This window comes from Brassica napus, chromosome C3 (assembly GCF_020379485.1).
Source record: "Brassica napus cultivar Da-Ae chromosome C3, Da-Ae, whole genome shotgun sequence".
NCBI lineage: Eukaryota > Viridiplantae > Streptophyta > Magnoliopsida > Brassicales > Brassicaceae > Brassica > Brassica napus.
The window spans coordinates 66739939-66754560 of NC_063446.1; the positions used below are offsets into that span (position 1 = coordinate 66739939).

At 31.1% G+C, this 14622-nt stretch overlaps 1 protein-coding gene and 1 long non-coding RNA gene across 3 annotated transcripts; one reads left to right on the plus strand and one right to left on the minus strand.

Moving 5' to 3' along the window:
* Nucleotides 1-2181: 2181 nt before the first annotated feature.
* LOC125584435 lies at nucleotides 2182-3780 on the minus strand. 2 transcript variants are annotated; one of them, XR_007321371.1, is made up of 3 exons: nucleotides 3255-3780; nucleotides 2892-2990; nucleotides 2182-2714 (listed from the first exon to the last, which is right to left on the minus strand). It is a non-coding gene; the product is annotated as an uncharacterized LOC125584435 (long non-coding RNA). The 2 variants fall into 2 exon arrangements; XR_007321370.1 differs by having other exon boundaries at nucleotides 2182-2990.
* A 7039-nt stretch (nucleotides 3781-10819) lies between these two features.
* LOC106421760 lies at nucleotides 10820-11947 on the plus strand. The gene has a single exon (XM_013862589.2). The coding sequence runs from the start codon at nucleotides 10820-10822 to the stop codon at nucleotides 11945-11947; it is 1128 nt and encodes a 375-aa protein (XP_013718043.2).
* Nucleotides 11948-14622: the final 2675 nt, after the last annotated feature.

Genomic DNA, 14622 nt, shown 5'->3' on the forward strand with positions numbered 1-14622 from the left:
TTTCCATCGAAAGAAAAAAAAATTTCATCAAAAACACAAACTAGGTTTTTCTTAAAAAATGACAAAATCAAATCATGTCTATTTATTTTTTTATAATTATTTTATTATTAATAATACTAGGTAAGGAGCCCGTGCGATATCGCACGGAAACTCATTTTACAAAATAAGTACACCATATTTTATAAAATAATTTCTTTCTATAAAAACTGTATACAATTGCTACTGAAGAAATACATGTGTTACAAAATTATCTGGCATGCAACTATATTTTTTATTGATAATATGATAAATTTTTATTTTGTTTATATGTTTGGTTGTAATAAAATTATAAATATGTCAGTATCAAATAAGATATAAGTCTAATTATCCACTTAACTAAATTATTTCAAAATTTCAAAATTTTAAAACTACTTAAAAAGCAAACACATTCCATCTGGTCATTTACTAAATTAATAAGGTAAATTATAACAACGAGTCAAATATGATTGGTTTGAAACCATGTAAGACATGTGTTATCGGAAAAATGATTATGTGATAATTTAAGATATCTTATCTTTAAACATATTCTTTTTAGCATATAACTCACACATCCCTTTTTTAAAAAATATTATTATTGATATCTTCTGTAAAAGAGAGTCTTTCCAAAACAATTACCTTCTTAGAAATTAAAAAGAAGATTTTAGTATAACATTACATAATTGGAAAGAATCTTCAATTATTTGTCCTTTCCAGTATCATCACATAATATATTACGGACTTGTAATGTCAATGATAGCGTTATGATTTTTAAGGTGAATATTCTTCAGACTCATTTACATTAGAAGTAGTAAGAATAAAATATTTTAAATTCCATTACCACATAATGAGTAAAGAAAAACGAGTAGAAAAATCTATGTTTATCTAATTCATTTTCTCCAATAAATTTTCAGTTTTGAATGTAAATGACTCTAATAATTAGACTGTAGTGAAAGCGTTGTAGAACTTTGAATTTATAAAAAAAATTCCCATCACCATGATCATATAAAAGCTTGTCAATGCTTACATGATAAGAAGATGTAATCTCATAAAACATAGTTAAAGTTATCAAACCATTTAACAATCTATAGTGTTTGTTGTTACGTACAACAATAATAAACATGTAATTTAACAAGTACAATTTACCATAGAACAGATTGGCTAACATTGGTTATTAGTCCTTATCTATTAATCTCTTCAGGAATCAAATCAAATATGTAAGTTTCTTAACAGATAGTTTGATAGCCAATATATTTTAAATAAATGGAATGTATATTATTTACTCTACCTGAATTTTTTTTCTTCAAAAAGTGGTTTATACTTATTATTGAAATAAATTGAATTTTTCAACTAATCTTTAATCATGATTTTTTGAGTATATAAATTAGTATATATATATTTTTTAAAAAATAGCCAGAATCCAAAATAAATTGGGGAAATTTATGACAATATATTATTTCATGCAGATATCTAGGAAAAACACTATTATAGTTAGAAGTAAAACTTATTAATGGAAAATGTCAATTTATATTTGAAATACAGAATAGTGTTGGTTCGTTAGCATAAGTCTTAGTTTTCAATGAACTTTATTTTTAAAACGAAAACACATATTTTAACTTTTGAAATTCTTTAAAATATAATAAATAGAAATATATAATCACATGACAAAGGTAACATCACAAAAGATTATGCAGTTATAAGAATAAAAAACACACCCTTAGACATTTTTAGTAAATTTATTATTATTAATAACAGTAATATAGGATAAGACGAAAATTCTTGTTGGATAAGAAAATCAAAATTTCATTCTATTTTTGGCTATATACATGAATAGTAACTAAAATTTTCTGTATTCAATGTATTTCTTCAAGATATTTGATGATCAATTAAAAATGGGTATCTGTTTTTATCTCAACTACTTATTTATTTTCATTACGATTTGTCAATATCTGCGACTCCTTATATAGAGATAGAGGTGTCAAAATGGATAATCCAACTCAAACCAATCCATAACCATATGAACCATTTAGTTAATGGTTAATGGATAAACCTAATCCATTTAGTTAATAGTTTGGATCAACCCATAACTCATTTAAAATAATGGATTAATGGTTTTAATGAGTTGACTCACTATTATATAGTATCAATATTACAAATCAATTAAAATAAAGAGAAATTTATATAAATTTTTCAAATAAAAATATCATTAACACTGTCTAAAATAGTATCATGCAAATTTATAAGCAAATTGTTAAAATTAATAAAATTATAAAACATAAAATTAAAACATAGTATTTTCATTAAAAAGCAACATCATGTGAACATCTGTATGGAATTATTCTTGTCATTGTCTTTTGTCTTTAATAACAAACTTCCTGTAAAAACACAACAAACATGGAAAAATTCTGTTAGACAAAAAAAGAAACAAAGTCAACTTAATCATACATAAAACTCTTGTCCATTTCATTTCAGAAAGACTTTATCTTTTGCTTCTCTTTCTCCCAAGTTTTAACCACGTCGATTGCAGCAGTGTTCCTAATGTAACACTTATAATCTGGGTTTAAATAACTTAGATAATCCCTAAGTTCCTCATATTCAACCGCAAGGAAAGGAAGATTACATCGGATAATGACTCGACTGAATTTTTCCCTGGCAACTTTATCATCAATCTTCCTCTCTTCTCTTTCACCATCTAATCCCTGTGAGCATTTTTCAGCGTGGCGTTTTAAGTTAGAAGTTCCACTAGTTCTAAACCACAAATAGTTTTTTGGGCACTTCTTACAATAAGCTCTCTCTTGACAATTCTCATCTTTTCCTATTGTAAAGAAGTCTCATGTAGTTGATCTTTTAGTTCTTTTTGAATGAGTGGAACTTACAAGAAGATATTGTGATGCACTTGTTGATGATTGTCCACCATTGGGTCCACCAACATCACTTGGAAGACACTCTTCATCATTGTTCATCATTTTTAGACACTGAAATAATGTAACAAAACAAAACAATAAGACAAAATCAAATATCTACATTATAAAAGACCACATGTACAAGTTATGCTTCTTTTATTATATATATACAAGTGTTGAATCACAGAGTATGGGAGCTACAACTACAAGAGGAGAGACAGTGACGTTCTTTATATATATACAAGTATTGAAACTTGAGGCTTTGTTGAACCATTAAAACCATCAACAGAAGCTCTACAATACAAAAAAAACCCACAACGAAAACAAAATACTCACAACGAATATAACAATCGAGAAGATGGAGATGAGATCGAGCCTCTTAGGTGACGAGATACGGCAGGTGACGAGATGAGATACGGTAGATGGAGATGAGATCGAGCCTCTTAGATGACGAGATACAGCAGGTGACGAGATGAGAAACGGTAGAGATCAATTGAAGAGATCGAGATCAATCGAAGAGATCGAGAGGGTCGCGGCCGAAGAGGGTGAAATGGAGAGGGTCGCGGCCGAAGAGGGTGATCGAGAGGATCGCCGCCGAAGCTTAAAGGGTCGCCGAAGGCGATCGTCGGAGCTTTCGAGAGGATCGTCGCTGCTTCTAAATTTTTTTAAGGGAATTAAAGAAGAAATTGGTTTGGTTTGGGTTATTCATTAACTCATATTAGTCCAACTCATTCTAAACCAAACTTATTAAACCCACTATCCATTAAACCCAATTATCCAATAAGATCCAAATTCTTGACTCATTAAAGTCCATGGATTGGTTTGGTTTGGGTTGATCCACTAAATTATACCCATTTTGACATGTCTATATAGAGAGTTAAAGATTGCAATGGTTAAAGACTAAATATTACAATAGTTAGCTAAAAGTTATAATTGTCAATACCAAAAATTGTAATTGTTCATCACCAAAGTCTAGTATTAGCACAATTTTAATGGTTATCATAATTGTAATGGTTCATCACCAAAGGATACCATCACTAATAGCTGTAATGGTTTATAAATGTATAATATTATAAAAATATTTAAATCACCAAAAAATCAAATACTCGAATATTTTTAGAAAATATAAATATTCTTTAAATTATATAAAATATATACAAAAACGAACTAAAAAAACCAATCAAAAACTTATGCAAACTTTAGGATAAAAAAATATATTCTCAGACATTTTGAGAATTCTTTTAAAATATATGATGTTTATAAAATAAAAAAAAATACATCTTTAGGTAAAAAGATAACTTTTAGATATCTATAGAAAAAAATTATGATAAAAAATTAAAATTCTTATTCATTGTTTACAATATTTTAAAATTCAATGTAATTTTAACATGAAAAGATACATCTTTAAGAATTGACACCTCCTTATATATTTTAACAATCTCTTCAAAACTTATGCAAAATTCAAGATGAAAAAACACATCATTTTAAATACTCGAAAGGTTAACCAAGATTATAGTTGTTAACACCAAAAACTGCAATGGTTCATCACCGAAATCTACCATTACCAATAGTTACACATGTCCATTTCAAAAATTGTAATGATTCATCAGATTGTAATGGTTCATCACCAAAAATTGTAATTTTTCATTTTATCAGTTGAAATTGTGTATCTATACAATTGTAATAGTTCACCTAAACATTATCAAAAGTTAACTTATATCTCTAATAATTCTAACTCATTTAACACATATATCAAACTCAGTTAATAAATAACACATATATCAAACTCGTCCATTAATTACAATGTGCATATACAAAAATATTTTTCTTGGTTTACAATTTCTTAATCCACATCTATCAATAAATAAATTGCCTAAACAGACCCAAACATTTTATTTGAAATCCGAATAAATTGACTCAGACAAAAAGCACTGCACCAAAACATGATTATCAACCACAAAATATAATTGAAAACTATATATTAAACTTTTAAAATATATAATATTATAAAAAATTAAAGTACCCAACGAACCGAATTGCCATAATTTTTTTAAACATTTTTAATATTATTTTCAAATGTACAGAAAATATATAGGAAATGAAAGAAAATAACTCATTTAAAACATATGTAATTTTTAGAATGAATATGTTTGTAGGCATTTTTGATAAGCTCTTAAAAATTTGTTACAATTTTTAGATTGAAAACGCACATCTTTAGACTAAAATATAACTCTTTAAAAATCTATGCAATTCTTAGAATGGAAATACATATCATTGAAAAGATAAGTTCTTAGACATATGATAAAAATCAGTATATACATACCTCTGTTTTTTTTTTTACTTAATTTAACACATGATAAAAAATTTAATGTGATACGATAAATAGTGTTTTTGTATCAAAGCCAATCTAGATTTAATTAATTCAATATTGAATAGATGCTCATTCGTTTCATGAACGAACATACTATGGTTTCGTCTGTTTTAAAGAGTGTTCATGAGATTTGTTTTAATCACAGTAAGTGATTTGGCATTAAAGTACGGCATCATGAGAGAAAAACATTTAATGATAGGGTATCCTATCCGATCAAATACTGCACTCTCGTAATGATTTACGATGCCATAAGCTTTATGGGTCTGCCACAGTTTTCTTATTTTTCATTAAAAATATATACTTTCTGGAAATTGATAGTGTATAGAAAACTATAATAACAATAAGAAGCTGTCCAAAAAGTATAATATGAAAACATAGCACATTATCATTTCACATGTTGGTGTCAATAAAAATACTATTAAGAGACACAAGGTTTAAGAAACGTTTAAGATTAGTACGTGCAGTTAATGGTTAACCGGTTGACGCCGCTTTGATTTGTGAATAGCCGTAAGTGGACTCACAGAATAGTTGCAACTTTAACGTAATTTAATTTTTATAAAATTTCTGATTGGATACAACATTATAAGAAAACTAAGGTTGTGTTTTGCTTAAGATTACATTAAGCATACACGTACAGTATATTATGTATGTATATGATATCTGATGATATCGTACGGTTACGACAACAATGAAAATGGGTTGTCGTTAAGATGTTAAAAGAATCATCAAGGGTTAGTGTTTGTTTGTTATATGGTCAAGTGTTCCATGTGGTTAAGGAACATGCAAATTTATAGATTTACAAATATCTATACGAATAGTCACATCTTTCCGATTTATAGGTAGTTATTTTAAAATGACACATTTACAATATATTTTGAATAGACACATCAGTTCAAAAAACACTTTTATTATAGAAAGACACATCAACTATTTAATTTTTTTTAACAGATTTATATGAATAGTCAAATATTTTCAATTTATTGGTAGTTATTTTAAAAATACATTTTTCAATATAATTTTATAGACACATTAGTTAAAAACACTTTTATTGTAGAAAGACACCTTAACTATTTTAAAAACTTTTCAAAGATCTATATAAATAGTCACATCTTTTCAATTTATAGGTAGTTATTTTTAAAAGATACTTTTACAATGGAAAGATACACTACAAGAAACACAGCGACATACTGAGGGAAAAAATCGTTGGTATGTCGTCGGAATAACGTTATTCCGACGACATACCGACGAAACAAGTCCTTGGTAATAACTCCTCGAAAATTCATTTTTCCTCGGAAATCCCTCGGAATTTTCTAACGGAATTCCGAGGAAACAAATTTCTGAGGAAACTCCGAGGACCACCTGTTCGCCGGAAAGCTCCTCGGAATATACCGAGGGAGAACTTCCTCGGGATATTTCGATGGACTTTCCGATGGTCCAATCCTCGGAAGTTCCGACGAAATGTTCCTCGGAATTTTCATCGGGAATTTCCGAGGAACGGAGCCCTCGGAAAATTCCGAGGAACGAGTCCCACGGAATATTCCGAGGAACATGTCCCTCGGTATATTCCGAGTCTTCATTTCCTCGGAATTTAAAAAAAAATTATTTTTTTTTTAAAAAAATAAAATTTTGAAATTTTAATTCGAAAATATAAAAAATTAAAATTAAAATTGAAATCATATTAGTTAATATTCAAAGTTGTACAAATAAAAATAAAACATTCCGAGTTTTTGAAAAAAAAAAACTACGGGTCTGGCACGTCCGGGAACACCTCGTTCTGGTACATCCTCTGCATCATCTCCATCATTTATTGAGTAGTCAAATATTTTCAATTTATTGGTAGTTATTTTAAAAATACATTTTTCAATATAATTTTATAGACACATTAGTTAAAAATCTTTTCAAAGATCTATATGAATAGTCACATCTTTTCAATTTATAGGTAGTTATTTTTAAAAGATACTTTTACAATGGACTCTTTACACTTAACTAATACACAACTCTTGAAACAAAAAAAATTCTAAAAACACACATTTTGGGATATTTAACAATTTTTGAAAACTAATATATCATTTTGATGAAAAGATACAATTCTTAAACCTAATACTTTTAAATTAAAAATTTAAAAATACACAAATATAAATTCACAACTTATTGATTATTCTCAAATAATGCAACTTTAAGGATGAAAACACAAATTCACAACCTTTGGAATTAATTGAGATCGATATTTATTAATAGATAAGTAATGCATTTTTAGTCTTTTTAACTATTAGTATTTAAATGATATTATAAAATAAAACAAACTAACAATTTAGCATCTACTCCCTCCGTTTCATTAAGTTAGATGTTTTAGAAAAAAAAATTTGTTTCACAAAGATAGACTTTCTGTATTTTCTATGAAAAAATTCTGATATTCCAAAAAATTATTTGACTTTATTGAATTAGTATTGGTTAAAAATTATTGAAAATTAAAAATTACTGAAAATGATAGATTTATTATAGTGATTTAATATGTTTTCTTAATATGTGTGAAAACACTAAAAAAATTATCTTTGTGAAACAGAAGGAGTAAATGTTGTCTCGAAGTAAACAGTAACTACAACGTTTGGATGCAACATCCATATATTATTAATACAACTTAGTACTCTCTTCGTTTTACAAAGATAGATTTTTTAGTGTTTTTACACGTATTAAAAAACACATTAAATTACTATCATAAATGTATCATTTTTGTAATTTTTAATTTTCTATAATTTTTAACCAGTAGTAATTAATTTTCTTGAAGATCACAATTTTTTCATAGAAAATACAAAAAGTCTATCTTTGTGAAACAATTTTTTTTTCTAAAATATATAACTTAATGAAACGGAGTGAGTATTCGACTTAGCATAATATCTGAATATTGCATTAAATACAAAAAGAACATGGTCTTAGTGAATTTAATGCATCTGCGATGGATATTGTAGCAAATGATCTTATATATTAAAATAGAAGTCACAGCATTGATTCATGTGTGATTTTTTTTTAAAATGGACCTAATGGACCTAATCCTAAAAAGTCATGTTACATTTAATCTCTAATCTTATCATTTAAATTTTGGGCCTACCAGAAATTTTTATTGGGCTATCAATAATTGGATTTAAAGAATAGATGATTCATTGGATTTGTAGATGTATAAATTAAATAGATATAGTTTAATGTTGTAATATTATACTTCTATATGTTAATTATTTAAATATTTGTCGATGTTAACTTTTAAAATTATAAAGATTTTTTTTAATAAAAAAAATCATATTATCTACCAATGATTAATCTTTACTACCTTAAACTAATGAAAACAAATTTTAAACTATATAGTTTATTTTAAAAATTAAACAAAAATTAAATGTTTAATTATTTACTTGATAATATAAATCTATGAAGCTAAAAGTTTAAATTTTTAAAAACTTTCTAAATTTGTGAAATGTTACAATATTATTGAATATGATAATAAAACAATATTTTACTAATCTTTATATATATAGTTACGATTTTAATAATTAAATAATAATCCGAAAATATATATATAGAAGAAGATACAAATATATGTGAAAGTTTGAAATAATCTATTCAATGAAAAAAATACCGTAAACTTATTATGTTTAAAAAATTGATAGACACATATATATTATAATATATAGCAATTTAGAATTGAAAAGAAAATGTTTATATAAAAATAAATGAAAACAAAAACCCGTGCGGACGAGATCTAGTTTCAACATTAAAATGTCAACTATTTCCGTGTAAGATATCTATAAGCATTTTGTAGTTTCCTATCAAAACAAATGACTTTACAAACTTGTTGTAATGCAATAAGCAGAACATTGGCTTATGCTTCAAGAGGTGAAGTTAAGTTGTTGCTCCAGCTTGAATCCGGTCGTTTGTTCTTCTACGTCGTCAAGAGTCCAATACCGTTTCAGCAACATTTCTAACAAATTAAAAAGAAAAAAGTCAACAAATTGGGTTTTGTAAATATGGAGATTACTAGTATAAAAATTCAATTAGTTTGGTGATGACACGAAAACGCGTACGGTTACATATCACATCTAATTCAACGTGATTGAACATAAGTTGAATAACAACAGTTTTATTGGCTTAATTAACATAATAGTTAACTCTAGTCGACCAAAGATGTCATCTTTTCACAGCATTCCTGTGTACTGAATTGTGCGGAACTAACTTAATTAGTAGTATTAGTTTATAGGGAAATTTTTTTTTAGAGCAAAAAAAATGATAACTATGTCCCTTTATACTAATCTCTATTTTGTGTCATTTTTTCCTATAACACCCTTTAATATATTTGAAAATAAATTTAATAAATAGTTTTACAAACAAAAAAAAAATTGAAAAAATAGTAACTTTTGATAAAATACCTATATGAACTTAGTGGTATTTTTTCAGTTATAAAAAAGTTGAAATCATAAATTTCAGATTATTTTCTAAATAAAGTAGAAATGACATTCTACGAAGTAGAAAACGAAATCCACTTTTTTCATTGAATCTACAATGTTTAGAATACGTGATATACGTAAATAGGAGTATTCTAAAAATATTTAGAATACACATTCCGCGCTTAACCTACCGTTCTAAAATCTTTAGAAATCAAAATCTACACATTAATATAAATCTAAAACACGTAGAAACCGACTTCTACAGATTTACTATAAATCTAAAACATGTAGAAATCAAAATCTACACATTACTATAATTCTAAAAACTGTAGAAACCGATTTCTACAGATTAGCTGTATTCTACGGATAAGAAATCAGTCCCTAAAAATATGGAAACAAAATATTTGGGAATATTCACTTTTATATTTTGTAAAAAAATCGATTTTAAAAAAAAACCGAAAAAGGAACTAAAGAAAGAAAAAAAAAGCCTTGGTAACCTTCTTCGCCGTCTTCTATATTCCATTGATTGTTCACAAAATTTTCACATTATTTCTACCATGATTCATGTCTATGCTTCATGTGGTGTTTGGGAATTGATTGTATTTTCAGGTTGGAGTTTTAATGTTGATAAAAAGAAAGGGGGAAGGTTACTTGCTTTGGAATTGAAGTCCTCTCTGGAACAGTTACAAAAAAACGTTATAGAGGATTTTGGTTTTGAAGAAACGGATGCCGATTTGGAGTTGAGTTACCTTCCTATTGGGTTGATCAATTCATCAGAATGTCCACCGGTGATCATTGGAAACTCACGGCAAGTTCAAAATTTTCTAGGGTTTTGTAAGAAACATCAGTCAACTCAATTGTGTGTTAGCTATAAAACAAAGCAAGGAAATCCAAATAAGGTCGACATTGATCTTAATAAGATGCCAACTGATGCAAGTAATAGTGAAGAGAACGAGCGAAATCCTTGTGACATTGGGGCCGCTTCAAGTATTGTTAAGGGGGCTAAGCATAACGAGAAGAAGAAAGGGAAGATGAAGCAAAGTGAAGTTGATGAAGATGATTATGATGCTGACAAGCATAACGAGAAGAAGAAAGGAAAGATGAAGCAAGACGAGGTTGATGGAGACGATTATGATGCTCACAACATCAACTCTGAAAAAGAAAACAGAGAAAAATTGGCAAAGAGTCCGGTGGTCGAATTGGTTAAGACGGGAGATCTTTTCCACAACAAAAAAGTTTTGAAAGCGAGGTTTGAGTTATGTGAAATGAAGCATAACTTTCACTACACAGTTACCAACTCCAATAAATCACTTTGGTGTATTAGATGCGCTGATAAGGTGTGCTTTTGGGGTGCTCGAGCAGAGTGTTTGAAGGGCTCCACATATTTTATTATTAAGAAGTATGTCGGTGTACATTCCTGCGCACCTTCAAGAAAAACCAGTGCCGTAAAGATAGCTTCAGCGAAAACGATAGGCGGTCTGATCATGCATAAATATGAAGGTATCAAGGAAGGGCCTAAAGTGAAAGATATTGTTCAGATTATGCATAATGATTATGGATGTGAGATCTCTGATTCTTTAGCATGGGATTCCCGTGAATATGCAGTCAACGCTGTTAGAGGTATTCCAGAGGAAAGTTATGGGAAAATACCAAAATACTTGCACATGCTGCGAGAGGCCAATCCGGGTACACATTCCTCTTATGAGACTGACATCAATGGTAGATTTCGATATATGTTTATAACGTTTGGCCAATCGATCAGAGGCTTTAGCAAAGTCATGAGGCGTGTCATTGTTGTCGATGGAACATTCTTGAAGAGTAAATTCAAAGGGGTGCTACTGGTTGCAACTGCTATAGATGGAAATTTAAATTTATATCCTATTGCATTTGAGATAGTAGACTCTGAGAATGAACAGTCTTGGGAATTGTTTATGAGACAATTAAAAGTTGTTGTTGCTGATGATAATGGTTTGGCTTATATTTCCGATAGACAAGTGTCAATAGCGAAGGCACTGGAGAAAGTGTATCCGCTAGCAAGACATGGTATTTGTATTCATCATTTGTTGAATAATGTGATATCATATTTCAAGGGGAAGGGATTAGCTGGGTTGATTTCTAAGGCTTCGAAGGCTTATAGAGTGGTTGATTTCAAGAAGACGTTTGCTCATGTTTGCAATATCAGTCCAGCAATTGGAAATTATCTTATGGAAGCGGATGTCAAAAAGTGAGCTAGATGTCAATTTCATGGATACATGTATGACATTAGGACAAACAATCCTGCAGAGTCGATAAATTATGTGTTGCGTTCGCCGAGAGAGTTTCCTGTAATTCCTTTGTTGGACAGTATTAGAGAAATGCTGACACGCTGGTTTTTTAAGCGTAAGAAGTTGATTTCAAAGCACACCCATCGTTTGACCATAGATGTGGAGGACAAGATCGATAGGAGAATCGAAAAGGGGAAAACTTTCAGAGTTTACCATGTAACCGATAGCCAGCTGCTTGTTAAAGGCGCTACAATTGACTGCTTTGTTGATTTGGACAAAAGGACTTGTTCTTGTGGGAAGTACGACCTCTTGAAGATCCCTTGTAGACACGCAATAAAAGACGGTTTCTTTGTTGGTAGAGAACCATATACATTGACTGATTTTTTGTATACCACGGGAGCTTGGAGAGAAGCTTATCAAGAAAGCATAAATCCCATTTCAGTTCCTGAAGATGGTTGGTCCGTCCCACAAGTTGTGGAAAATTTTGAAGTGCTACCGCCTGAGACAAGAAGATCTCTTGGAAGAAATAGAAAACGAAGATATGAAACTGTTGAAGACAAAATCCGATCATCACAAGGATCACATGGGGGTTAGCTTCTTAAGTGCAGTAGATGTGGTATTGGCGGTCATATAATCCAAACTGGGTATATAAAACATGAAAACAACCCAGATCCGAATTCGAAATGCGCAGAAAATTAAAAAAAAACTGTGGAATACAATGGAAAGATATAACTGATACTGATCATTGGTGGTCGTCAGGACTGCAGCTCCTACTCTGTCCTGGTGTTCGTCTGCTCCTATGGAGGCGTGAACCTCGCTCTGCATCGGCTGCTTCATCAGATGGTTCATCTCCTGCGTCGTCTCCAGTCATACCAGCAGCCTCTGAAGTATGTGGAGCGCGGCAGCAGGAAGGAGTAGGTGGACATCTAATCTTTGCAAGTGCACCCCACACAGTCTGCATCATCGTCGAGAGCTTGACCAGTGTATCCGCAGTCCAGGCGAACTGCTGCTGCTGTGTACCATCTAATGGTGGTGCTCCAGAATCAAACTGACCAGTATATGGTGGTAACAAATACTCCATGGAAGGGTCTGGAGTATGATCGACTGAGATATTCGGAATGGTGTCATCCTCACATTGTGTCTGCGCAGGACCCGAAGAAGAGGAACCACAGCGACGTTTTGAAGCTGATGGAGGAGGCGTGTAAAGAACTTCAGCAGGAGGCATGAACTCCATGTTCTCCACAGACGTCAGAGATGTAATAGCGGGCTGTGGAAGTTTGCAATGAAGGATTGTCCCATCAGGTATGGTAAAACGGTAAATTTTACCAGAGTGGAGGATCTTGGTGTTTAGGAAGAACTGGGCATCAAATCTGTCAACCGTATCCACACAAGGAGTATCCGAAAGATCTATATCATGGTGTTTGAAGATCCGAGTAAGTAGACTGCCAACAGACTCATCCAAAGGCTTCTTGTCAAGAAGATGAAGACCCCTAAACTTCCTTTCAAACAAAATCTGAGCAAACAATGCTCCCATGTTTACCGAAAGCTCTGCTGGAGGTTCATCTGTAACGTCATACGTCGGCCTGAGAGCTATTGGCAGCCCGTAGTGAATAAGCTGTGCTTCATCCTCAGAAAGTGATCCTGCTTCTGACTTTCCTAGTAGAAGATGACCCAGATATTTTGCTACCACTTGCAAGACCGTGTTTCTGAGCATTGCAAGTTTATCTTCCTGAGATACATAAGAACTGTCTGCAATCTTGCCCCACAACAGGTAAGCACAAGGGAACTTGGGCAAAGAGCATGCCTCATGTCGGGTCTCAAATCCGAATAGTGTACACAGCTCGTGTATAGACATCTCATAAAGCAGTCCTCTGCATAGGAATATAAGTTTACCTTCGCTAGCAACTTTGTTTACCTCGGACTTGTTGTGCAACTCAACTGAAGAGAGGAACTGTATAACCAAGTCTGGGTATAAGGGTTAAGGATCGTAGCCAAGAGTCCCAAGTCCCATGTTTTTCCACATCTTTTTGACATCACGCAGAATTCCCAACTCCTTTGTAGTGTAATCACAGATGAACTTTGTTGGTTTCAATCTCATCTGCTGCAAACCATTGTAGAGAATGCAGTGGTAATCACTCCAACCAGCATAGTAATCGCGGTTTGCATAGGATGCAAGTTCTTTCAGCATCTTCTTACTTGAGATATGTCGGTTATGAATTGTAGGGAGTGTGGGAACCGAAATTCGCACTGTCGATTTCCGTTTAAATTAGGAAAGTAGGAGAACCCTAGTTTCCCAGAGGTCCCAGATATCTGCTAATACCACACGCTAAGCAATCAGAACACGAGATAACAAAGATAAATTATATGTAATAGTAAAAAGAGAGCAAAGAGAAGTCTTATTCCGAATTTGCGTATGAGCGTTTACAACAAGTTATAAGCCTGGGCTCGAGAGCTGTCAGCGAGATTCCTAATTCTAACAACCCTAAGACGGTTAAACCTAATTGAGTCGCAGCTTGAATAACAAAAATGGAAAGTTGCTTAATTGCCCTAAGTGCTAAGTTTGCTCTGAGAAAAGTCCTCTCATGCTTCTCACCTAGGACTCCTTATATATTGGCTCCTAGGTCGGTTTGTGCTTTCCC